The sequence below is a fragment of the Paramormyrops kingsleyae genome, chromosome 5 (genome assembly GCF_048594095.1).
Source record: "Paramormyrops kingsleyae isolate MSU_618 chromosome 5, PKINGS_0.4, whole genome shotgun sequence".
NCBI classification, from domain to species: domain Eukaryota; kingdom Metazoa; phylum Chordata; class Actinopteri; order Osteoglossiformes; family Mormyridae; genus Paramormyrops; species Paramormyrops kingsleyae.
The window spans coordinates 40,067,653-40,095,449 of NC_132801.1; the positions used below are offsets into that span (position 1 = coordinate 40,067,653).

The window sequence follows — 27,797 nt, forward strand, 5'->3', positions numbered from 1 at the left end:
AACTACTGGAACATCCGCCCGAATTCCCGTGTACTGTACAGTGAAATGTGGCAGGGAAAGTATTTACAAATATTATCCAGCAGGTGGCCCTAAAAGTGCGGGTAAGCGACTATTTTCTCGCTATTTTACATTCTTCGCTGAATTATGTTTTTTTTGTATAGTGTGTAGCCAATGTCGTCCCGCATTCACAAAATTATTATTTTTGCTGTATCGCTATAAAACATAGAAGCAAACAAAGCAAAAACTATTACGAAAGTTACCTAAATGCGTATAATAATCAATGCCACTAGTAGGCCTAGTAGTTTCAATAATAAGTGTAATAGAATATCAAACAAAATAACAGCAATATATATGCATCTACTAAAATCCTAAATCTAGCCCAATATCTAGCCGCACTCATAACATCTCCTTACTACACATAGGTTTGGGGGGGAATAGATCATATTTCTGTATGTGTGCGTGTGTGTGTGTGTGTCACAACTTGTATATCATTTAATTTTATTTCGGTCCTTCCTGATTGGCTTAGAAGAACACTGTAAAATGTGTAACCCTCCCATCTCCTCTCCTTTACTCACGGCTTACAGCATCTTGCTGAGGAGCGCACATATCCATTGGATTCTCGTGCAGCAGAGCAAGTACCGCATCTACAGACGGAGGACGAGCATCCCGTTATATGGGTCCTGCTTAGTACCCGGACAGGGGACGGGTGGCCCGCAACTTCACCACCCGGTATATTAAATGCTGTTCGTTTTTAATTACTACTGAAATTCGTTCTCCAAATTATGTTGTCAACGACTACAAAACAGCTCCTTTCCAAGTTGATAGAAAATAAGGAATTTTGCGGCTGAATTTTTTAAATAACTTTTTCTTATTCAATCAGCACTCACCTGCCCATCGAGGTGATTAAAGTGCTCGATTGCATCCACTGTTACCTAGTTTTTGCGATCTGAACGAAAAGCTGCCCATGGATTTAAAAAACAAATGAAACTTAAGTTTTCTAACATTTACCCACTACAATCACTGACTGTTACATAACTGGGACGTTTCCTTGTCCCACCATTATACTTTAGTAACTATGTCCGCGCTACGGAGGAAATTTGGAGAGGACTATCAGGTTGTGAACACCAACACTGGAGCGATGTACTCAGCGCCGGCCAAAAAAAAGCGCCAGCGCTTCGTAGAGAAGAACGGCCGCTGCAATGTTCAACACGGCAACCTGGGAGGGGAGACCAGCAGATACATATCAGACCTTTTCACTACGCTGGTGGATCTGAAGTGGCGTTGGAATTTGCTCATATTCATACTAACTTACACTATCGCCTGGCTGGTCATGGCTTCTATGTGGTGGGTCATCGCCTACATTAGGGGGGACCTTAATCACGGCCACGATCAAACGTATACTCCGTGTGTCGCCAATGTCTACAACTTCCCTTCAGCATTTCTATTCTTCATTGAGACGGAGGCCACCATCGGTTATGGCTCCCGCTACATAACAGAGAAATGCCCAGAAGGCATCATTCTCTTCCTGTTCCAGTCGTTGTTAGGGTCTATTGTGGACGCTTTCCTCATAGGCTGCATGTTCATCAAGATGTCCCAGCCGAAGAAGCGCGCCGAGACTCTCATGTTCAGCCAGGACGCCGTCATCTCGCAACGCGACGGGAAACTCTGTCTCATGTTCAGAGTTGGCAACTTGAGAAACAGCCATATGGTGTCCGCACAAATTAGGTGCAAACTCATAAAGGTAAGAAAATTATGTGTCGATCCGTTACAGCAAAGAACATGTCTTGATAACCACGTAGGCTATTTTTCATGCAAGACCACTAATGTTGTTAGACTGTGACGTGGGGATGTATATCATACATTAATGCAAGTAACCGTTTTACAGGCATGCATGCAAGTTCATACAATTGTAATTCATAACCAATAAATAATTTTTTTTTTGCAAAATACTCAGTACACTCAAAACTTAAAGGACAAAAATCTAAGAAGCAACTTGCTGTCAGTTTGGAGTTGAATACATTTCCGTATATCAATTTATTATTATTATTATTATTATTATTATTATTATTATTATTATTATTATATCTTGATTAAGTAACTTTATCTAGTTATTGTCATCATGGTCTGTAGAGTCTGAGCTATGAAGCTTATGTCATGAAGAATGGTCTACTCTGGACAAACATATAGACCCATTTCCGTTCACTTTGATAATGATTGTAATGTTCACATATAATATAAAGTTAAATAAAGCTCCCACTATACTCTTGTTTCTCTTGAATCTAGGGTTTCATAAAAGTGATTTAACTTTATAATGCCTGTTAATCAGCCAAGATGCATAATCTTAAAACTTGTGAGATGAATTTGATGCTAATTAACAAAAAAATCTATATCAATTATTGTCTGGACCTCCATGCAGAATACACATCCATTAACTTTAACAGAATATAAAAATATAAACACCATGAGCAATTACACGTAAAGTGGCCATATACCAGTGTGAACATGGAGCTAAGCTTCAAATCAGAATAAGGTTGTGTAGCAATGACAGCTTCTCTTAATCACCTGAAAAACAGATCTTCTGGATAATGTGAGCCTTAATAGAGACATATGGTAAACTCATCTTACAAAAATATACTTTACACAGTGGTTAATCACTTTGGTTGAAAACAGTTTCATTGTAAAATAATAATGGCATGCTATTGTAAAGTAAAAAGTCAACATGGAAAATGCTGCCAAAACAATTCATAGGTAAAAATAATGTTTACAGCTATGTTTTAAGAGTGGAGATCACCTTGTAAGTGATCAGAACAAATCATATGACTGGTTCTAGCCTTATGTCTGGCCCTTATATCTCAAAGAAAACATCAATTGCTTCTTGAGCATCTTTCACTATTCATAGCGCCCTTTAATGCCATTACTATGAATTCTAGTATAATACTGTTTATTTAAAACTGATGGAGCATCACTACTGCATAGTGAAACTTGAACTTGGTGTGGGCCAGTGTTTTATTTGTTTCTGAGTGCATATCCATGTGATTTGCCCTCAGAAAATATGTGTGCTGATCAGCACTGTGTATCATGGTTCTCCAAGTGACACAGTGAGCGCACAGCCTGTGAATACACCCAGCCTGTAATAGCAGAATACATTTAGAATGAAACTTGCCAAAGTAAATTGTTATTGTTATTCATTCTGCAGTTGCAAAGGAATACCTTTTTGAAATCAATTTAAAGTTTGGCATCTACTCCACCACTTGCTGTGCACATTTTTATCATCAAGGTTTGCCTGCCATGTATAAGATATATTCCACAAAAATACACTACTCTCCATTGCAGTATTGTATGTTACCTAATGGTGGCACTGTTACTTCTTCCACATCCTTATATTGCATGTCCCACTTTGCACTCTAGTAATTTCCGAACTAGTTACAAAAGGATATTAATCTTAGAAATTCAGAATTTAAATTCAATTCAAAGATAACCTTCTTAGGGAAATCTAAATTATAATGTAACGCAATCCTAGAGTATATTTGAAGAACTATTAAGTTTTATGCTCTGGCTGTTTGATGACAATGTGTTGAGTCAGAGTACAAGGAGGAAAATAAAACTATAAAACTAAATATTTAATTAAATGATCCCTCGATTATGTGTTTTATACCCAAAGCATCTGACCCCTCATGTTTAACAAAATGTGACCCAACTATCAACTGATAGCCTAGAGCAAAGGGTAGAAGGTGTGGATGATGTAAATGTTAATATAAATGAAAGTGCTGCTAGGTGTGTTAGACAAAATTCATTTTGTCAAACATCATTTTATTTTCTCTGTCATTTGACACCGTTGACAAAATAATAATTTTACAGAAGTTAGCAATGCAATATTGGAAGAGGTCTTCTTTATGAGGGTATATTTATAATGTATTCTCTTATTACGTTAATAAAAATATGTGTTTTTGTTTGTATTAAATCAAAGAAAAACTGACAGCTAGAAAAAGAGGAATTTTTGTACAATGTTTAAAAACTTTTGCTGTTTTTGCTGTCACTGGTGTATTTCGATTTACTTGGCAATGAATCAATACTAATGCCTCATTTGTTTATAAAGCAATTTGAAATTTCCTCACTGTACAGGAGACAGAATAGTACATAAACACTGCTGTTTGTTGTTTTTTTATAATACGACAGACACTTTGGATCCAGGTTGAATCTGATTTACAGATGGTCTGGACGCTGTTGGTTTAGCAGTTGTGCTGCCAGAACTGGAACAATATAAGAGACTCTTGACCACAGTGATTCACAACCAACAGCTTTGCTGGCCCTAAGTGGCATGTTAAAAGTGAATCATTAAATGTCAAACACCTGCTTCCCATCTTGCACTGATAATCATTGTGGCTAATGAAATGTCTACCTCTGTTGTTTTGAAGGTACAGTATGGATGACTCAATATGTTACAGCAGCACAAAACATCAACTAATTACGAATTTGAAATGATATCTTATGTCATTGTGGTGGAGTCATATATTATGTATATAACGGAAGCTATTCTCGGTATAATCAGACTGTTTGTTTAGCCAAATAACATATTGTGCAAAATAACATATTGTCCTTACAGGGGAAAAAAAACTGAAGTGAAATTCCCCTTGACACAGGTTGTTGTTATGCTCAATATCCCTCTTACTAAATCAATCTAATGTACTCATTTAAAATGCGAATAGCTAATTGAACAATTCTTTTCATGATGGTGATTGCTTGTTGGTGATATGTAATCTAACATTTGTGGGGAATCTGTTGGACTAAAATTCCTACCTTATGTTCTGTGAAGAGTACGTCCTGGAGCAGTTTCAGTCTAATAAATTATTGTGGGAACAAAGAGATGAATCTGATACTGAAGACTTATATAATGACCATATATTTTAATACTTTACATATTTTGAATTAAACCCAATTTTTATGACAACTGTAATCAATATGTTTAATTATATACTTGATTTCACAACAGTTTGAAATGATATTATTCTCAATTACTATGAGTCACAAAAGAAAAGCACAATTAAAATGTGATATGAAATAGTTATTGTTCCCAAATGAGATATATACAAGTTCATATACACCAAAAAAAAAAAAAACTTTTATTAGTTTGTGAATATTGGTCCAGTTAATATCCACTTCCTGCTTAGCCCTGACTTAATATGAAATTTGATCACTGCAAGGTTTAGCTTGGCTGTATGTACTAGAAAAACTTGGGACAATATTTTCATTAACAAATTAGTTGCTGTGCCTTCGGAATTTTGGATGGGTTTTAAGTGATAATTAGCCACGCACAGATCCCAGCTCTCACAGCATGATGCTATCTGCTGCACATTTTCTATGGAGCAACAATCTATTCTGGGGCAAATTAGGCGGTGCTATGTCACTCATTGCATAATGAGAGTGTGGCTGTTGTGTCGTAGCGAAATGAGTCCAAAACATGCTCATTGGCAGCTGAGATGTGCTGCTTTGGCTTTACATCTGGTGAAGCAGTACTTGATGGGACCTGAGACATACCTGCCTGCAGGAACCACTTGCCTTCCTCTTTGCTTTCTCAGCAGAGACAGATGCAGGCTGCACCCAGTACCCCTGTAAATTAGATGAGACTGATGGTATATTGCTGTTTTGAAACTAAAACATAAAATCTTTCAGTTCTCTTTTCCTGGCTTTTTGTGCTAGGTATACTGGAGAAGCCATTCTGATTCAGTCTTCCATACTTTGATATCATAAAGTCTAGTGGGTGTGTTGGGATCAGAGCATGTGAGCGGAGTGGAGCGAAGCGTGAGCGAGGAGCGGAGCGGGCGAAATTTGGTCAGAGCACGGAGCGGTTTTTTAATTAAGGCTGGAGCGGTCGCTCTGTCTTGCTCCAATTTCGCTCCGATACAGCTCACACTACGACTCTGAGGCGTGCGCAAATCTTCCCAGAATTCATCTATACAATTATCAAGATTTAGATCCGCTTTGGAATCTAAAAAGACCTTTCTCGGAAACATGAGTGTGCTACGCGAACACGCGGAGGCCAGAGCAAAACTTGAGCAAGTTTTATATGGTTGTAGCATATTAAGTCTATAAAGTAAATAAAAGTATAAAAGCCTATAATTTGGCAATCAAATAAATTAGTTTGTCATTCAAATTAGGTCTAATAGGATTTTTTAAATTCACGTAACGCTGTCAGTGAAATTTTATTTTATAGAGAGACGCAGCAGCAGCATCAACAGAAAATAACTGAGGAATTTAAAACGTGGATGCGCTTAGCCTGTATATTCTTTAGGCTATTAAGCCCACTGATTCCTTTATTTTTAAGCCTATTTTGTGTGGAATGCCATTGCCAAACCTGTCCATCGTTGCCTATATGTTGTTTAAAAATAAATATTTTCTGTTCTGAGTGCCGTTGCTCACATTACTTTATGATATAAGGCATCGGTTTAAGGTGATATTTGTTAGGCATTCAGATTATTTGTCCCTCTTTTAAATTTGAGCGAGCGTGGAGCGATTTGACTGGAGCGGGAGGAAATTTTAGTGGAGCGAGGAGCGGTGTTGAGCGGAGCGACTTAGTGAGAATTAGAGCGGAGGAGCGGGCGGAGCCAACAGCCTCGTGAGCGAGAAGCGGAAATTCTCACCGCTCCACTCCGCTCACATGCTCTGGTTGGGATATATGACATGCTAATGGTCAGGATTTACTTTACAGGATAGATTCTTGGCACAATCTTTGCATGAATTTAAAGTAATGTTGGGAGTGTAAAGGATATGCTTCCCTCGACTTTGCACCATTCAGCTAACTTCAGTCAGCAGGATTTTCATTTCTCTGTCAAGGAAAACACAAAAGTCACACTGCCCGAACATCAGGAAACAGACAGGCATCGCCTGTGTCCTTGCAGGCTTTAGTAGCATTGACTGAATCTGAAGTACCTGCATGTTAAATGTATTAAGTCATATTCATCATCATAATGCACATTACTTATTAAAGCAATGTACATACACGCAGTACATGAAATAACACATTAATACAACGGCGCAGGAGAGAATTTGATACTGAACAGGATATGACTTCATCATTCAAATACAAAGGTCTATGGGGGGGGGGGTGAATGAATCCAATTGAATTCTTCCATTAAAAGTGTGAAGCTCTTACTGTAGCTTACTGAGTATAAACTAAATTTCCTCTTTAGAGTGCAGCATAACTCCCCTTAGAGGAATATTTAAGATTCCCATATATTATTCCCACGTGTTAATACTGATGCCATGCTGCTGTGCTGTGGTCGCATGATGCGGCGTCTCCAGTTTACTTTGGCTTTCGGTGTTTCGTTTCCAGTGCTCTTTGTCTATATAGATGCCCAGCAGTCTCCTCTGCAGGACTCCCATCTGCCCTGCTCATACAACAACGGGTCAGTATTAGCCAAGTGTCAGGAGACAATGCTTTCCAGTTCATCAGCTTTGAGGAAAGAGGAGTCCCAATCTGCTTAGCAATCTGCTAAAGGTGATACTATTGTGTGCTTGCAGCCTGTGTCTGAATGCTCTCTATTACACTGTGCAGTCAGATAGAGACCACATACTTCACTCTGTCATTCAATCTAACAATGAAATGTTGCATGAGTTCCTTAAGGCATTTTTCAGATGAATTGCCATAATATATATATTGATAACCTGTACTAGGTTTGCAAAAGGGTGGAGAAATTCTGGAAACTTTACATGGGAAGTTAAGCTGGGGAATTTTGGAAATATTCAACTCGACATCAGACAGGCACATGCAAACTTTTGTGAATTAATACTGCAAAAATATGAAGTAAATGACTTCCTAATGAATAGAATGCTGCGTTTTGCTGTTATTTATAGGCTATAACAGGTGTGTTGTCTATAATTAATGAGTTGAGTCGGGCTGTTGGAACTCACACTAGCTGTCAGATACAGCAAAGAAAGCAAATTCTATGAATAATACAATGTAGAAAATGTTGTAGAAGCCGTACGTTTTGATGCAGATGTTTATTTTGTGTACACAGTTACTCACAAGCACTTGGTTACAATGTTATCAAGATTACTGCCTTAAAGTTCAGCGTCTTGCGATTCTGATGGCATGGGTATGATTTCTGTGTGTCAAAGGGTTTATGAGTTATTGTTTTTAAATTCAATCAATGCATTGTACAGCGATTGGGTGCCAAAGGCTGAATTGTCAATGAAATGGTATTAGCTAGCTTACATTTAGCAGATCTGATTTACTGGCTAGTTAGCTACTGTATAAACACATTTATAATTGATAGTTTATTGTCCCCATGGAGAAATTGTTTTTACGCCTCCCTCAGCTTCCTCTTTGTAGAGTAAGTTGTCCACGAAGGGCAGCCACCCGTAGTAGTGCCCAGGGAGCTGGGGGTTAAGGTCCTTGCTCAAGGACCCGCAGACGTGCTAAGGCTGAGTTTGAACCGGCAACCTTCTGATTACAGGCACAGGCCACTGAGCCACACGCTGCTTAATATTTGCTAGTTAAACTTTATTAATATAGATCAAATATATTTACCCTAGTAATACCATCAAAACTTGACTGCATGTAGTCCTGAGCTCAAATGCAGTAGTGTGGCTTCAATAGTCCTGCTATAGTGTGCATGATTCTAGAAATGGTCTGTGCATGTGATGGAGGAATGCACAGTGCAGGGTAGAAATTCAACTGGTTCATCTGGTTGTTTTAACCAAGATCATATTGCAAAATGCTTTTTTCAATTACTTTTAAGTTCCCTGTTATAGGCTAACCTGCAATTTAGCAAATTTCCAGTTTATTCCTATTAATTCCTATGTATTCCTGGTAATTCCCATGGAAAGTGTCCAATTGAAAATTCCCAGAATTTTGCAACCTTATCCTGTACCTACGGAGTTTAAACCCTGAAACTTATCTGCTGAGCTGCACATAGCTGTACCATTTAAATCAGATGGTTCTGCTTCCAGCTGGAACAAATCCTGCAAAGTTTTTGGTAACGCTTTACTTGAGGGGACACAAATAATGTACTAGTACACTCTTACTTAATGAATTAATTAACCAGAAGCTAAACTAGGTACTGATCCCATGTTCATCATCATTAATCAATCATAACAGTTCATGTATTTCTTGCAGTTACTATATTTGTTCATAATTTATACTTAAGTAGTGAGTTACTAAGTTACTTGTGCCCCCTCAAGTAAGGTGTTACCAAGTTTTCCAACTTTACAACCCAGAATTGGAGCATCTTTATGTTTCTTCAGGAACACTATACAAGAAACATGATAAGAAAATACTTTAATAATTCTTTACTAATGACATGGTTGCATGGGGAATCAATAAAGATCTTAGCATGTAATATAGCATTCAAAATATTAGGATATGGGTATGGGAACTTCACAAGAAAGCTGAAGATCATCAAGAACAACTTATCTTTCCCTTTGAACAAATCAAATATGTACCCCTTCAGGGTCATGCAAATGTTCCCTGATCTGCCATTGCAAATCCCACTGGAGATGCGAGGAACTGATCGCTCTGCACATACCCTGTATATCCAGTCCACAGATGGTGCACTGACTCACACGTAACTCCACCCTGGCACTCACAGAGTGTGAGGTGAGATATTTCACAGGAAGGAGTCTGTACTGATATCTTCCCAGCCGTAGCATCAGTGTGGAATGTAAATGATTATCCAAATGAGACAGATTTGTAGTGCACAGTAAGATGAGACACTGGTGGGAGGGAAAACCTGTAGAAAGATTTCAGAAAGCTCCCAGACTCAGATGTGTAATATATATCCACGTGGCAATATGTTGCTTTTCATGTGCTGTGCTCCTGACGTAGCCTATTCTAAATATGTCTTTATAAGAGAGGGAATTGTCTTTTCATCCATCCAGTGACCAGAGCCTATCCCGGAAGCTAGCGGCACAAAGTGGGGAAAAACTCTGGGTGGGGCACCAACCCATTGCAGGGCACACACACCATTCACACCTACAGGGAATTTTCTTTACTCAAATTCACCTTAGTTTGTTTTTAGACTGTGGGGGGAATCCAGAGGAAACCCCACGAGGACATGGGGGAACAGCACGAACTACTGCACCATCATGCAACCAACATGATTCACTGCTCACTTTCTCTGGAAACACTTCACCATTGTGCCATATGGATACTCTCAAACACAGTAGGTGTTAATATGCAGTAGATAACACACTGTAAATACTAATAGTTATCTCAAATACATACTAAATACATTTGTTGACTTTACTTAAGTTTAAGTTTTTGCAATTCTTACTAGATTTTATCGAGTTGCTGTTGCTTCAATGGAGAAAAGCACAGTTTACTCATTATTTTCAAGTAAAGTTCATTCAACTAATCTTGTATACAGGATTTCCAACTTAGGTCAGGTGGCTGGCGTGAGATTTTCAATTTGATACAAGTCTGCACACGCATTTACTTGTATGTAACAATTTTATTACCTTGTAAATGGTCTGTAGGGTTTGCAAACTACCCCAATGCTTTTGAGATAGCTAATTTTAGGTTTATAATGGAATAATATAGATTTACCGTAATATTGCTTGTGTGAGCGTGAGAGTTTGAAAGCGTGACTGTCACACCAGATGTGTGAGAGATGGCAACCCTGTGTATAGGAGGGATTCAAAAGCATTGCAGAATCGCATCGCACTGCCATCTTGGCGCATTGTCCCTTAAAGTAAGTAGTACTCGGAGAATGTGAATGCAAGCCAGTAGCACGGTGGTCCTGAAGGTCAAAACACAACAATATTTCAGAAAACACAATGACATTTCAAAAAACACAACGACATTACAGAAAACACAACGAAATTTCAAGAAACACAACGACATTTCAAGAAACACAATGACATTTCAGAAAACAGAAAGAATAGGACCAAACTTCTTGTTCGTGATTGGACAGTACCCTTGGAGTGACATGTGTTGTGTATGCGTATGTTCACTACAACTCCCAGGATTCAAAACGTCACGAGGGAGTTATAAAAATGGCAAGGCCCCTCCCTACAGATGAAGTTTCTGGGAAGTGTGCGATTGTTGTATGATTGAAAAAGTTCAGTTCTAACAACACAACTTGGTCTCCATCTATCTTATTCTTTTAATAGTATGCAATCTGTGTGTTACTTTACGGACACAACAACATGGTGAATTTATTTTGTTCTTTCTCTGTATACCTCACTTACAGTAATCATGAGGAAAGTAAAACGGCTGAAAGTGTTTTAAATTTTGCACATCAGTGTGTAACAGGTTAAAAAAGAGTTGGATTATATGAGCAATGTGATTTTTGTTATGAGGACAAAATATCCTTTTTATAAATTAGTGTATAATTAGTGTGCGGTTGGGTTAACTGTGCAAAGTGTTTTGAAAAAAGGGGCAGCAGCTGTTACAGCACAAAGTGTACTGTACTGTTACGTTTTCCATGGCAGTGTCACGCACATACAGGCAGTGTCTCGTGACTACGGCAGCACTGTCACAGGACAGCGCTGCACTGTCACAGGAGAGCGCAGAAGTGTACTGTTAAGACTGGCATGCACGTATGGGCAGTGTCTCGTTACTACGCCGGCAGTGTCTCGTAGTGCAGTCTTACTTGGCGAATTGTCTCGTGGTAGCACGTTGAGTGCCACTTTAGGTACAGTATATTCGTCCAAAACAAACCAATATTCAATCATTAGCAATTTAAGTGTTAATGGGAGTTTTGTTCTTAATCGTCACTTTGTCTTGTCATATTTATTCGGCTATATTAATGGAAACATAACACGTGGGAAGATGTGAACATGATTTCTACTGTTACTTAATGACATAACAAAGAAGTTATGGCAACGAAATGCTATTGTTTTTCATCCAAAGATGCTCCCCCTAGTGGTACATGCCAGTTACTTCAGAATAATTAGTGTTTTTTTAGCTTCTAACAAGCATCACTAGCATGTGTGAAAGCTATTGTGTCAAGCTAGTACAGCAAGTTTTATTGTGGCTGTCAGTGTAGGGACAGATGTACAGACACACACATAGACACACACACACAGTGACTTACTTGCCATTATGTATTACTCTGTCTAATGATGTTGTAATGTATTACAACACATCCATGTCAAGCGCCTTGGGACGACTCTGTTGTGAAAGACACCATATAAAGTTGAATTGAATTGAAATCCATATGCATATAGCCATATTGTTTATGTTATACTGCATTACATTTGCCAACTGGACGTCCCATTTCTTAAAACAACGTGACAATTTGAAGTAACCGGCATGTACCACTAGGGGGAGTGTCTTTGGAATACCTATAATAGCATTCGTTAGACATAAAGTTTTCAATCTTTTTTTTATTAATGAATGGTAGATATTGTATTCTCAGCAGTGTAATGCTTACAGCGTTGTGAAAGGGCGCTTCCAGACATCGTATTTCCCCCACAGCGTGACAATCTGAAGTATCCGACATGTATCACTAGGGGGAGTGTCTTTGGATGAAAAACAATAGCATTTCATTGCCATAATTTCTTTTTTTTGTCATTAAGTAACAGTAGAAGTCACGTTCACATCTTCCCACATGTTATGTTTCCATTAATATAGGCTAATAAATACAACAAGACAAAGTGACGATTAAGAACAGAACTCCCATTAACACTTAAATTGCTAATGATTGAATATTGGTTTGTTTTGGACGAATATACCTTCAGTGGCACTCAACGTGCTGCCATGGGACAATCCGCCAAGTCAGACTGCACTACGAGACACTGCCCATACGTGCATGCTAGACGTCACCCCTGATTTACACTGGATGCGTATCCGCTGCGGTGCGAATGCGCTGCGTTCCCATTCCGTCCGAGGCCGTCCGCCAATTCACACTGGATGCGTTTGTATCTGATCCGGCGCGCCGCTGGTTTGCGAGATCACATGACCACGGGAGAATAACATTTAACATAACATGTATCTATGTTTCTATGGATAAAATAATGTGTCACTCCCATATAGGTTACTGAACACTTTATTAGGAGTTTACAAGTACTTCACAGTACAGGTTACTTTCATTAAAAATCAAGTATATACATAGTTAATTGGAAGATTCAACTTATCGTCAAATCCCAAAACTTCTGAAGTTTCACTCCACGCCTTCTCCTTTCTACTATTATCCTTGTAAAAAGGATGTCTGGGGTCGTACACAATTCCGTGTTTCTCCACCACCAAAATTAATTTTTCCTCGTCCATGATGTGACGGAGAATTGGCGCATGCGCTCTGTGTTGCGTTCTTGATCCGTATCCGTCAAAAATAGACTTGATGCGCATCTCGACGGACTGCCGGACGCGTGACGGAACAGAGACGTAGCGGAGACGCAACGCAGCGGATCTGGTGTAAACTGATGCATTGACTTTATTGGCGGCTATTGCCTGCGGCTGCCGTGTCGGAAACGCACCGCAGCGGATACGCATCCAGTGTAAATCAGGGGTAAATCAGGGGTGACAGTACACTTCTGCGCTGTCCTGTGACAGTGCCGGCGTAGTCACGAGACACTGCCTGTACGTGCGTGACACTGCCATGGAAAACGTAACAGTACAATACACTTTGTGCTGTTACCCCTTCTCAAAAGGGGCTTTGTTTTCAAAATTGTGCCTAAGCAATCGAAAAAAAAAACTGTAATAGCTGAAAGGTAAGCCACATAGTTCTGTGTGTCCAACCATCTGCCCAGGTCCACGCAGCTCCGATAAGATAGCCCTTCTCATGTCAGCTTCTGAGTAACAGGTATCCGTCTTTTCAGTCCTAATTCTCTAAGGCGTGTTTTCAGGGTGCTTAAGGAAATGTTAATGTTATAGTACGCAGCAAGCAAATCGATAATAACCTTGTATGAATGCCCTCGATCAAAATACAGTAAGACCTCGGACATTCACGAGGTTACGTTCAAGAACTTTCATTTGAAAGTTAGCTTAATACATTACCTTTAAAAAACCAAATGTTTGAGTACAGTATCACCTAACGGGTATTTGTCACACTAGCACAGTTACAGTATACTAATGTTACCCCTACTAATTCCTAGAACACGGAATTTGCTGCCGTTTTCTTTTGCATTCACAGTAAGGTAAAATGAGTAAACGAACCCTTTCGGTGGATCCACCGGAAATACGTCACCTCCACAGGAAATACGTGATTTTAAGGGGCGTAAAGTGGAGCTCCACAGGAAACACGTGACATGGAATTATTTTTACATGCCTGTGTTGACCAGCAGGGCCTCCGGGTTAATGCTGTTTGTTATGAGAAAAATTAAATTACTGGCACATGAGTGTGTTGATTGATTTTTTTTAAAATTTCATTCTGTTTGTTGTTGCTGTCTAAATAAATTTAGCTGTTGATTGAATATAATTGTTACATGTTGATCATCATTTATACAACACATACAGGGCTGCATATAACTGGTACGCAAGTACGCATTCACCTTTAAAAGCGATACGTGCGGCAATCGATTGCTGTGACAGTGTAAATGCGTACGTATTTTATGTGCATTTGCGCTGATATGACAAGAAAATACCGTGCATTTCAACCTATATACCGCAAATGAAGTACGAATTAGCATATACAGGTTAAAATGCACAATAATTTCTTGTCATATCAGCGCAAATGCACATAAAATACGTACGCATTTGCGCTGTTCCAGCAATCGTATATAGTATATGTTTATAACAGTTAAGGCAAGACCAATATTACTGTATATATTAGTAATGTGTATGGAAAGTAACATAATAGCAATTGCGTATGTATGGCATGTTTATAACTGCTTATCTTATGACCAATATATATATTCCACAAACTAGATCAGACCAGATATATATATATATATATATATATATATATATATATGTGTATGTGTATATATATATATATACAGTATATATGTATATATATATATATATGTATATATATATATATGTATATATATATATATATATATATATATATATATATATATATATTTCTCTAGCGTATAAATGAACAAAAACATACTTTTTGAGAATTTTACAACTGAAATTCCGCGGTAACACACAGTTTGGTCACGTGTTTCCTGTGGAGCTCCACTTTATGCCCCTTAAAATCACGTATTTCCTGTGGAGGTGACGTATTTCCGGTGGAGCTCCACTCTACAGGCGTCTGCAGCTGGACACTCTTGGAAATATAGACTGCGTTCGGTTTCATGCAGCCACTTACAGCGCTGGCTTAAAGCAATGCCTTCTGGTCCTGATGCAATGCATCATGGTTAGATTTTTTGTCCGACATATTGGCTGAAGATATACGCATGACGTTTTTATCCCAGGAAGTTCCGATGCGTTATCTGCTATTTCTCTCGAATATTTTACCTGCTAAAAAGTTTAAATAAATGACATAAATGCTCTAATAGTACACATAAGTTAGTGGTTTATTTATTGTTCGTTACTGCACTTACTGTCACGTGCAAATCAGACAATGGACCTCAGTTCAGATGAGAACAATTCAGACACTTCTGTGATGAAAATGGGATCACGCATGTGAAAACCACACCAAAATATGCTCAGGCCAATGGGGAAGTTGAGTGTCAAAATGCATCACTGATGAAGAGAATTAGAATTGCTCACTCAGAGGGATTAGACTGGAAAAAAGAATTGCGAAAATATGTGACTGTGTACAGAGGCATTGCCCATGCGACAACAGGTAAAAGCCCCGCCGAATTGCTCTTTAATCGAAAGGTCAGAGGAATGTTGCCAGAACTTATTGAGATGCATGCTGATCAAGAACTATGTGATCATGACACAGAGCAAAAAGCAAAGAGTAAAATGTATGCAGACATGCGCAGAGGGGCACGACAGTCAGAAGTCAGTGACAGTGACACTGTACTCTTGCGACAAGACAAGACTGACAAGATCTCAATGACATTCAACGCGACACCACACAAAATCATCAGCAAAACAGGAAACATGGTCATAGTGGAGAAACAGAGGGAGCTGAGAACATAGAAACCAACGAATCAGGAGGAAAACACATGAATGTAGCGCAGACTCTGCAGTCAGAAAATGACACTGACACACACAGGCAGGCAGAAAGGTCAATTAGGCCGCAAAGGGTCAAGCGAACACCCAGTAGACTGTCTGATTATGTTTGTGAGTGATATGAATATGGTGCATGAGCTTCACAAGGTCAACACTTTAACGTTGCTCATGATTTTGTAAAGAGAAGTTCACACAGTTTATGTTTGGTAACCATTGAATTCAACTTCTTGTAAATGGAAAAAAACCTTACAGTTCATGTATTTTGAAATGGAAAACATCTGATTCATAGGTGACAGTCAGCAGAAGACAGAAATGTCTCTTTATGCTTTAGTAAGTAATCTACGGTGATTGATGTGGTAATGTTGTGTTACAAAGCTGGTTGTTTAGAGAAACCTGCAAAGGATGTTGTTGAAATAAGTTAAGCTATGACTCTGATTAGTGTAATGGATCTTGATATGGTCCCATTCCATTTTGTTGTTGTTGTAACTGGGAGTTTGATGCTAAGAAAAAGGGGGATGTCATGTCCAGGGTTAACATGACTCACGTCAGTATGTTCGAAAGGTATTATGGGAGGAAGAAAAAGGAAATAAAGAAAAGTGAAGCATTCTGAGCAGAAGTTCGAGAGAGAGTGGGTGTGTCCGAAATCGCGCACTTCCTCCTGTAGTGCACACTACCATGGGTAATGGTGCGTTCGATTATTTCTCTCCAAGTCGGAACTCGGATGAAAACGTCACGATACGTCACGAAAAACATCACTTCCCGTCGGAAACACGCCCCTTTTATGACGTTGAATTCGGATAAGATTTTGTTGCCCGAGTTGCCCTTGTGACGTAATTTCAACATGGCGACTTGGTTTGTTTGTAGTTTATTTACTGTTCGAAAAAAGAATATCGCTATGAATGTACTAAAATATTTTATAAAGCTTTTAATGTGGTTTGACTAGTTCGTGTTTCTTGTTTGTCTCTCGGAAAAATCTAAATTTCTCCATTTTCTTCATTTGTAAAACTCCAAATCTGCTAAAATATAAAGCAACAATACACAGCAACGTGTTCATGGAGGCAGCCATGTTTGTTCCGAGATGTGGGTAGCTCGAACGGGAGATTGTCGGACGTGATGTCACTCAACTCGGAATTTCCGAGTTCCGAGAGAAAAACGAACGCACCATAAGTGCTGTCATAAATGGAACACTAACGTTTTGCACTTACCGGAAGTGACGGACTAGCATTTGATCACGATTCTCCAGTGCCACAAAATATTTGCCGTGTTTTGTTTACAATGAATTTCCTTGTGGTTTTATTTGCGTGTATATAACTTATCTACGACCGCCTAACCGGATAAAAAACTGCTAACATTTATGTGTGCGAACTCTTCCAAGCCGATATAATCGCAAACTCAAAATTATCTATAACTGTCATCAGAGAGTGACAGGCTACACACCGAAGTATACATCAGTAAAATAATTTTATTAATGTTACATTTATATGACGCATGTTGCCTCCGCTTGAGCTTGCGTGTCTGTGTTGTCCGCCATTATTTAAACTTGCCGAAAGTCCCTCCCCTTCCGCTACGTAGTCAAAATGGCGTCCGTTTAGTGCGAGTAGTGTCCATCGTTCTGCACTGCGTTTTCTGTCCGTTTTCAGTGCACCATCCGGGTACTTTCAGTGCACTTAATTTTGGCTTAGTTGTCAGTGTGAACGCACTACGCCCTAAAATCGCGCACTAAAAGTGCGCAAGTGCGCGATTTCGGACACACCCAGTGTGCGTGGTTTTTAAGCCGGATTAAAGTCTGAGGATATCTGTCAGTGCGGAGCTGAGTAGATATATAACAGTCGCATTTAACCCATTCAATGTATTTGTATTAGAATAATAGTTATGTTGGTAGTTAGTGGATTTAGCTACCATTTTCATACCAGTGTTTTATTCAAACAAGTTACTGTATTAACTACCTGTTAATGCCACAATCCACTTCCCGCCTTCAACTAGAGATGCACCGATACCGATATTCGGATCGGTATTGGCGCCGATCCAGACCTATTTGACGGATCGGGAATCGGCCATGCGTGACCGATCCACATCCTATACTTACTTATTTAGTTTTTGGCAATCAATCGCACGACAGCTCTTTCCCATTTTACATGTGTGTTTTTGCGGAATTCAAATCGAACGCTATCACTGCCCCTAAGTCTTTTTTGCTACTCAGTCAGTGGGTGTGAGTACAGTGACTTCCGCCTGCTGTGAGGTCATGCGCATACCCTTCGCAGTACGAGGATCATAAGATAAGACGTGACGATCTGGGAGTATTTTAGGCTTTTAACAGAAATCGGAAGCACAGCGTTTTGCAATCTATGTAAAATAAGGTTTTGAGGTGGGAATAGCGTTTAATGGAAAATCCCATTTAACAAAGCGCACGCAACTGCGAGACAAAACAAAGCAATGGATGATTTGGGAGTCGCTAACTTAATTGGACTGTTTTGCGAACTCGTTGCTTGAGATACAAGAGGGGCTGCCATCGCAACAAAAGTGTAACTGCGCTGATGCCAATGGGAGAAAAACTGTTAAAATTTTAAGCATTCGCCACTTGTGTATATTTGCTTTGAAGATATTCATATTGAACTGCAAATGCCTCAAAAACGCTTAAAACAAATGAGGTGGAACAGTACGTTATGTATGTTTGTAGTAGCCTAATTAAATATTTTTTGTCATACATTTTTTCCATCTGTATTTACTAGCTTAAAAAAATAATATGTAAAGTATAACAAAGTAAAAAGAGCTCTTGTATCGGAATCTGTATCGGTATCGGCAGTTGTGTATCGAAATCGGATCGGAACTGAAAAAACGTGGATCGCCCATCTCTACCTTCAACATGTCCATTAGCTCGCTTGTGCATCACGTAATGGCTGCATCGGGAGACGGCTATAGGGTAAGCTGCTCTAAATATACTTGAGGAAAAAATAGATTCCAGAAAGTTCCAAAAAGCCAGACTGAAATTTATCGTGCACCGAGCACTATTCGCCAGAGAGACTGATAGATAATTTGTATTTTCTCCATTTATAATTACATTTTCTATATGTCCTTGTATTTGAAATATCCTGTATTACTATATGTATTTTTCTACCAAACATGTACAGACTTATTTTTCTTGTAGTTATTCTCTAAACAATACAGTATACTAACTATTTACATAGCGTTTACATTGTATTAGGTATTATAAGAAATCCAGAGATGATGGAGTGATAGAGCGGTGGCCAGCTCTTTTTACAGAAAAACAAGTAAGTATGGGACTTTTATATCCCTGTTCATTGTTATTTTGTCTGTCAGTTTTACATTTAATTATGGTGTTTTATGTCTTATATGTAGAGTTTAACAGGATAGCCACCGCAAACCTGCAGAGTGACTTTTTTGATGCCTTGAACTGATACACACCATGCTTTATCACAATCTTCAAGTCTAAGAGAGGAAATGTTGGGCAGACATTGACTGAGTTACTGAAGCAAGTTGATGTTGGGGTTAGTCAATTTTAGTTTTGATTTACCTTTTATTCAAGGGTAATGTTTACCTAAACAGTCCTGGACTGTCAAACTAACAACTGTCGTCATGCTTTCTTTCCAGGACTATAATGTAAATATTGCTAATTCTTGAACTTAAATTGTTCTTATTCTTTAGAAGCCAGATGTGACAGCAATGTGGTCCCTTGTTCTCAATGGCCTCCCTGTTCTACTTGGTGATGAACCTGATGACTTTTACAAGACCTGCTTTGTAAGTTATGGTGTAATTAAAGCCCTGCTTAAGAGTAGGTTTGCAGTTTGCCGTAAATCTATACAAGTACAAAGGAAAGCATCAATATTGGGAAAAAGGTAAAACTAACATGGCTGGATCACTTGTTTACGGTTTCCAGCATGTCCTTGTTTAGATGAAACATTATATTGGTGGTTTTCTCAATTTTCTCCTATGCAGGATTCAGAGAATGAAGAGGCCTTCACACAGATGTCTGTAGGGGTGCTGACTTTAGTCATTGAAGATACACCTCAGTGCTCTCCATATCAGCTCCACCTTCATGCAGTCTTGACTGCAATCGTTGTTGAGGGAACGATTGTAATGGGTGATCTCTACAACCTTCCACAAGCACTTTATCTCCTGTTTGGCCTGTCAGATTCCTTGCACTTAGAGTATCCCAAGTCCATGAAAAATACTTTCAGCTTCATTCAAAAAGTAATGCTTGGCTTGGGACAAACTGCAAACACTAAAAAATCTCCTTTTGAGTTAGATTTTCATGTTGTTATGGCCATCTGATTTACAAATATAACCAAAACCCTGATTTCATTTTCATTATGGTGTACCAGGGATGTACAAGAATTCTGTAATTCCGAATGTTTCATTGATTGATTTGTTTAAATGGTTTCAAACTGTTTTAATATGATTTTCTTTGTGCAATGTCTATATGACTGCATTTTGATATCTTATTTTTGATGCCATGAAGGACTACTTGATAGTTACAGGGCAAGACATCGGTTATTTTCATGAGATGGCAATGTGACAGACGTGATCAAACGACAGATTTTTTTAATTTGATGCATACTAGAATATACTGGAGACAACAACTGAAATTAAATAATATCAGGAAAAGTGGAAATTATATAGCTCATCTTTATTTAAAATTGTATTTTTTCTATTAAATTGGATGCTGTGTGGTTGGATGTAAAACAGTAAGGGAAAAATAAATTGCAAAAGTTATTTGCAACTGCCTCACTGTTTTGATTCTTGGTTTAGGATAAAACATGATGTTTATTGTAGGAATATGAAATCTGTTTTGTGTAGTACTGAAATCACACCAGAAAAATTTACTTGGTCTTTTTAAATCAATCAGTTCACATGGTTTTATCAAATACATCTGATTTCCAGTTTGAGTAAAATGAACATCAAATATTGAGTAATAGTTAATACTACTTTAGTTAGTCCAACTTGAAGAAATATATGGTTTGAAAACCATTTGCAGTTTGCTTTACTTCAAAATAATGTGACTTGGAATAGTAATGGAATAGTAAAGTTGCCCATACTAAAGCTAATTATGTGAACTGTAGGGACTTATTTGAGTTACTTGAACTCAAGTGGAGGTATAGTAAACTTGGGAAATATTGGTCATTATAACAAGCAAATCCTAGTCCACATTACTTAAGCTGAATAAGTACATTTGCTAAAACTTTTCAAGGCAATCGGTTTGCATGCTTTTTTTAAGTAAAGTCAACTAATTGCATTTTACAGTGCAGAACAAATATATCTGGTCCTGTTTATGTAACCTGGTCTTGTTTGTGTTAACTCAATGCTATAACTTGCATATTTTGAAAGATTTTTCATTTGTAGCCACCAAGGGAATGAAACCATCACTGGTAAAGCATTGATCTGTTATATGTTTCTCAGTCTAGACAAACTCCAGAAGGTGAGTTCCTCCCCTTGGACCAGTGTGAGCTGGATGTGGGTTTTGGGACCGGCGCAGATCAACTCTTCCTGGTGTCTCCACTCACAATCTGCCATGAGATCAACCCCAAAAGCCCCTTCTTTGACCTCTCGCAGCGCTCCCTCATGAGTGAACAATTTGAGATCGTCGTCATCCTCGAAGGCATTGTGGAGACCACTGGTGAGTGTGTATGTCAGGGGAGAGAGAGATCCCCTTATCCTCTTCCTCATGTTTCACTCCCTCCTCAGTCTGTATTCACCTTTTCTGCTCTTCCCCATTGCAAGTAGAAGAAATAACAATTCTAAAATTGTATGTTAATATAATAATGTTATGATTTGTTATCAGTTGCCCCCTAGGACAAATAACGTTTATCCTAATAACTATTATAATTTAGAATTATGTTGCTTCATCAATAAGTAGTTGATTATTGATTATTAACAGTTTATTTAATAGGAATATTGTTTCAAATTCAATTATAGGCCTTAATATGAATTTCAGGATGATTGTTATACAAAATGACTTGGGATTATGTAGAAAAAAATGTGCAAAAATGTATTACAACATAATACATTTGGACTTGGACATTACGATTTCGCACACAATTACACACACATACACACTTTCTAGCTAATCAGCTTTCATATGACTGTAGTCCTCATGTTCTCATGCATAAAGAGTATGCACAGAAAGCATGTGCCATACCTTTCATACATCAGCCTCATTATAAAAAGAGTACCACCAGTAGGAAACTTCTTAAATCAGCAACTGACAACAACTGTGTCACGCTACGCCGGTGAGCGGGCGGGTAAACAGGATCACAGAGTCGGAGGTTCGGGGAAACGGGACTTTAATGATGACCAGGGCAGACAGGAAGGGACGACACGTAACAATACAATGACTAACCTAGGGATCACTGACTATGACAAGGACTAAATACACTAAACAAGGTGAGGAAAACGAGCAACAGGTGAGATCCATCAGGGAAGAACACGAGGTAATGAGGGGGGCGTGGCACACATCGGGATCGTACGGAGCGGGACGTGACAGAACCCCCCCCCAAAGGCACGCACACCGGGCGCGCCAGAGGAGAGGCGACGGACGAGACGAAACGGGAAAACAGGACCTGGAAAACAAAGCAGAACGTCAACCAAAAACAGGGAACAGAACGGAGACGCAGAACAAGAACAGGGACGAGAAGAAAGACAAGACACGACACAAGACAGGGAAGGCGGACAGGCAGACCAAAACAGGAGACACAGGGGGAACAAAGAGCTGAGGAACAACAGGGCGAGGAGAAAAGACAGGTGGGACAGGCGGGAACGGAGGAGGAGCAAGGGGAGCCCAAAGGAGCCCAGACGGGTGACGGCCGGAGGGGCCGCGAGCGAGAGGAAGGCAGGAGCCACAGGGGACAATACGGGGGCCACGGGAACGGGACGAGGGAGAGATGATGGGGACACGGAGGGAGCAGGAGGGAACGCCAAGGAAGGCAGGCAGGAGGGGGAAGCCGCGGCAGGTGACGGCGCCGTCCGACGAACCGCCGACGCAGGGGGGTCCGGAGGTGACCGACAAGGAGCCGGAGGCGCGACCGAGGACCGGCACCGCGGAACCAGGGGGGGACCCGGAGGCGACCGCCGACCCCGAGCCAGAGGACCCGCAAGCGGCCCCGGAGCCCCCGCCAATGCCAGCGAGGGCGAGCCAGGGGGTAGGGCGGGCGGGAACCAGGCCCCACGTTTATGGCCCCGTCCCTTTCGGGACACTGACAGGCGGGGTCTTAAGGGGCGTGGGTCCCTGTAGGAAGATGGATCCCACTCAAAGTCCCCCTTGGAGACAGGAGTTTGAGTTTCGGGAGGGGCCACGGGCGAGGCCGTTGCAGCAGGGGGAGCCGCAGGTGAGCCGGCCTGGACCGGCTGGACCGGGGAGCTGGACTGGACCGGAAAGCAGGGCTGGACCGGGGAGCTGCCAACACGGGATGCCGCGGGCAGAGCAGCGGCAGCAGCTGGCAATGCAGCCCCGGGCGTGGCCTCAGGCGATGCAGCCAGAGGCAAGATGGGTGAGACGGGCAAGTCAGGTACGTGGCCAGCAGGGGGTGCTGCAGGCAGAGCAGGGACCACTGCAGGCACCTCGGGCGTACGGTCAGCAGGGGGCGCCTCAGCGGGCGCTGCCAGCACGCGACCAGCAGGAAGTGCCGCAGTGGGCGTACGGTCAGCAGGGGGCGCCTCAGCGGGCGCCGCCAGCACGTGATCAGCAGGGAGTGCCGCAGCGGGCGTCACCATCACGCGGCCAGCAGGGGGCGCCGCAGCGGGCACCGCCATCACGCAGCCAGCAGGGGGCGTCGCAGCGGCCACCTCAGGCAGCTCAGGAGCCGGCAGGACCGGCAAGACCGGCAGTTCAGGTGCCGGCATGACAGGCGAGACAGGTAGTTCAGGTGCCGGCATGACAGGCGAGACAGGTAGTTCAGGTGCCGGCAGGACAGGCGAGACCGGCAGTTCAGGTGCCGGCATGACAGGCGAGACCGGCAGTTCAGGTGCTAGCAGGACAGGCGAGACCGGCAGTTCAGGAGCCGCGGGCAGAGCGGCAACAGCAGCAACAGCAGGTGCTGTCACAGGCAAAGCGGCAACAGCAACAGCAGGCGCTGCCGCGGGCAGAGCGGCAACAGCAACAGCAGGCAGCGCAGCTGCGGGCAGAACGGCGGAAGCAGCAACAGGCGGTGCAGCCGCGGGTAGACCGGCGGCAGCAGCAGCAGGCGGAGCAGCTGCGGGCTGATCGGCGGCAGAAGCAGCAGCAGGCGGTGCAGCTGCGGGCTGATCGGCGGCAGCAGCAGCAGGCAGTGCAGCCGCGGGCAGATCGGCGGCAACAGCAGCCAGCAGCGCAGCCGCGGGCAGAGAGGCTGCAGCTGTAGCAGGAACCGCAGGCTGGGTAGGCGGGTCAGGCAGGACAGGAGATGCCGCTGGCTTGGCGGCGGCAGCTGCAGCAGGCAGCGCAGCCGCAGGCAGGGCGGCGGCAGCAGCAGCAGGCAGCGCAGCCGCAGGTAGATAGGCGGCCGCAGCAGCCAGTGTTGCTGACAAGTCCGAAGCAGCCAGTTCCGGAGCCAGCAGGTCCGGCATGGATACGCCGGGGTTCATCCCTGTAAGGACGGCATCCGCAGCGTCTTCCCAAGGGCGGAGAAGGGAGCATGCTCCCAAAGAGAGCGTCGGGGCGGTCGTCTTTCCCTTTCCCCTTCGTCTCCTCTTTTTCGGATGAGCGGGGCTCTCTAGGACCCCGGGCAGGTCCTTGTCCTGGGTGCGTTGCCCTGGCAGTTCTTCGGAGTAGGGGGGTTGAGCGGCCGAAGCCGCGTCACGCTCAGGTGTGCGCCGCTGAAGTGACGTCCTTCACGGTGGGGTTGAGGCTGGAGTCCTTTCCGGCTTGCTAGCGACTGGGATCGAGGCAGGCGGTGAGTCGGGGGGCGGCTCCCAGGAGGTGTACCCCAAGGGGCCCAGCCAGACTGCCGCTCTCTCCCTCAGCTGCTTAAGGTGTTCTCCCACCTTGTCACGCAGCTGCTCCTCACCGATCTTGTGCCTCTGTCTCAGGAGCACCCAACATTTCTTCACCAGTGGGCGGGCTATTGGATCCCCTTGAAGCTCCAGCATGTTCGTCCACCAAACGATCTCTTCATCGAGGGGAAGCTTATCCCAGGCAGCGCTGAGCGTGTTCGGGAGGTTAGTCATTCTGTCACGCTACGCCGGTGAGCGGGCAGGTAAACAGGATCACAGAGTCGGAGGTTCGGGGAAACGGGACTTTAATGATGACCAGGGCAGACAGGAAGGGACGACACGTAACAATACAATGACTAACCTAGGGATCACTGACTATGACAATGACTAAATACACTAAACAAGCTGAGGAAAACGAGCAACAGGTGAGATCCATCAGGGAAGAACACGAGGTAATGGCACACATCGGGATCGTACGGAGCGGGACGTGACAACTGTCAACACAGATGACAAATACATGGAGACTAAGCCAGTGGTATAGATCAAACAACTGGGAGATGTCACCATTAACAGTAATGGAAAGGTATCTTGCTAAAAAAGGGCCAAATAATCACCAGTGGCTGTTAACACAAGTCTAAGGGTGAAAATGCTAGTGAAAGACCAGTGGATTGACTGGGAAGTGAGGCTTGAAGGTTCTTCTTGAGGTCTTAAGGACATGCACAGCTTATGCTGTGAGAATGCTGTTATCATTTCTGTAGCTTTCCTTCTTGTCTACTTTTAAAACATAAAAAAATCTATATATAAGATCTGAATAAAGAGTACCGTGAGAATTGTAGTCCAGTGAAAATAGGGAATCATGCATATACAAAACAAAACCTTGGATGATGACTATATTAGATGCTAATCAAAATTGTTGCATATTCTTTACTTGGATACTTTTCAAGGTCAGGTAAAAAACAAGGTAAAAAGACAAGGGTGGTGTGGAGGTACTTTTTGCAGTTTAAAATCTGATATACAACAGACTGGTGCTGTATACTGTAAACTCTGCTGAAAACATGTGCCAACTAAATCTGGAAATACTGTGAACTTATTTCTCCTTTTGAAGTTTTGCCATCCATTGGAACTTACAAAATACAATCATAAACACCAACAATAAGTGTTTCCACTTTCAATCTGAAGAAATATGGGACAAATCGTGTCCGGTGTTGGTTAAAAATGGAACACCGCATTTTGTTTTTCAGTACAGGGTGGGTGACAACTCTCCAGGAATGTCAAATCCGTTCCCTGTAACAAGCAGTGAGACAGTCAGAGAAAAAACCCAGGAACAACCCTCACTGTTGGTGTTTTCTAGTGTTTTGCCTTTTTCTAGTGTTACGCCCTTTTCTAGCGTTATGCTCTTGCCTCCTTCATGTTCTGATTCTAAGGGCAATTCTAACTGAATTTTAAGCAAAAATGGAGCCTTTAAGTAAAGAAATAAAGACTTGACTTATATTGTTACCATAATAACTATCAGTATCGACTGATGGGAAAAAATATTTGCCATGTGTTCCAGCCCTAGATGTGGGTGGCACCTCTTAACTAGGTTTTTGTCCTCTTAGAATATTGGTGCATGTGGAGCTGTGGTGAAATTACACAAAACACTCAATGTCTTTTTTGGTGCTGTCTTACTGTGTCAGGTATGACGTGCCAGGCTAGGACATCATACACTGAGGACGAGGTTCTGTGGGGCCACCGCTTCCTTCCCGTGATGTCCCTAGAGGAAGGCTTCTTTCGTGTGGACTACTCCCAGTTCCACAGCACCTTCGAGGTGCCCACTCCATCGTACAGTGTCAAGGAGACTGAAGAGAAGGCATCGCTGCATTCGCCTGCACCAACACCAACTCTCAGTGACGGTCGCGTTCAGAGGGAACGTGTCTTCTCGCTGGACTGCATCAATACCATCGAGGAGCGGGTCAGGGCTGGCCGATCCAAGAAGCTACACCGGTTGAGCTCCGGAAAAGAGGACCCACAGCGCCAGGCACATGGGACGAGCTCCCACCAATCAGAGAAGGCCTGCAGCACCGGCGACCTGCCCCTTCAGCTACAACGTATCTGCTCTGTGCCAGGCCAGGGAGAGGCAGAGCAACAGCAGCAGCTCAAGGCCTTCAGTATACACTCTAGATCTACGACTCAGTCCACAGGGGACCTGCAGCAGCCTGGGCTTCCCGCTGTCCTCCTGCCCACTCCTGTCACCTTAGCAGGAGGTCGCACTGAGGACAACTTGCCAGCCAAGCTGCGCAAAATGAACGCAGATCGCTGACTTCTCACAATACATACATATAAAAAGACAAATGGAAGCATGATGAGTTTAGCTCAGTGGGAACTACTGTGATTTTGGCTCCGCTGTTTGTATTCGCCATATAAAGCAGTCCAAGCGCACATATTGTTAGCACAGCATAGGGGGCCATGAGGAATGCCTTTGGCTCCCCAACATCCATATAGTGCTATTCAGGATTTTAGATAAATGATTGAATAAACAAACTTTTGAGGAAATATTTAATAGACAAATAAACTTTTCTAAAATAACTAAAATACTTGTAAGTCGTTTCCATCCAGTTTAGATCCCAGTTTAGATACAGAGACTTCGTTTTCTTCTTTCACAAGGTCTCTTTTGAAAATAATATTCTCCTCCTGGATATACTGTACTCTGTGTAACCCTACAGTAACACAACATCTATGTCAGTAGAGCTGGTGTTTCGAACATTTCTATTGTATTCCATAAATTTTAATGTTGCTGTATAGTATAGAGGGAGCGGACATTGGTGTCAAAATTTATGTTAAAACTAAAGAATCATAAATAAAGTGCCATTTTGAACTTGTCTAA

At 41.8% G+C, this 27,797-nt stretch overlaps 1 protein-coding gene and 1 long non-coding RNA gene across 3 annotated transcripts; one reads left to right on the top strand and one right to left on the bottom strand.

Moving 5' to 3' along the window:
• Window positions 1–583: 583 nt before the first annotated feature.
• LOC111838945 (G protein-activated inward rectifier potassium channel 1-like) lies at window positions 584–27,797 on the top strand. 2 transcript variants are annotated; one of them, XM_023802430.2, is made up of 3 exons: window positions 584–1,741; window positions 21,428–21,644; window positions 26,611–27,797. In XM_023802430.2, exons 1-3 carry the CDS (start codon window positions 1,076–1,078, stop codon window positions 27,231–27,233), a joined length of 1,506 nt encoding a protein of 501 aa, XP_023658198.1. In that variant the 5' UTR covers window positions 584–1,075; the 3' UTR covers window positions 27,234–27,797. The 2 variants fall into 2 exon arrangements, with proteins under 2 accessions (XP_023658198.1, XP_023658199.1); XM_023802431.2 differs by lacking the exons at window positions 21,428–21,644; window positions 26,611–27,797 and adding an exon at window positions 7,331–7,403.
• LOC111838946 (uncharacterized) lies at window positions 9,522–12,466 on the bottom strand. The gene is made up of 3 exons (XR_002836996.1): window positions 12,375–12,466; window positions 12,036–12,112; window positions 9,522–10,736 (listed from the first exon to the last, which is right to left on the bottom strand). It is a non-coding gene; the product is annotated as an uncharacterized lncRNA (long non-coding RNA).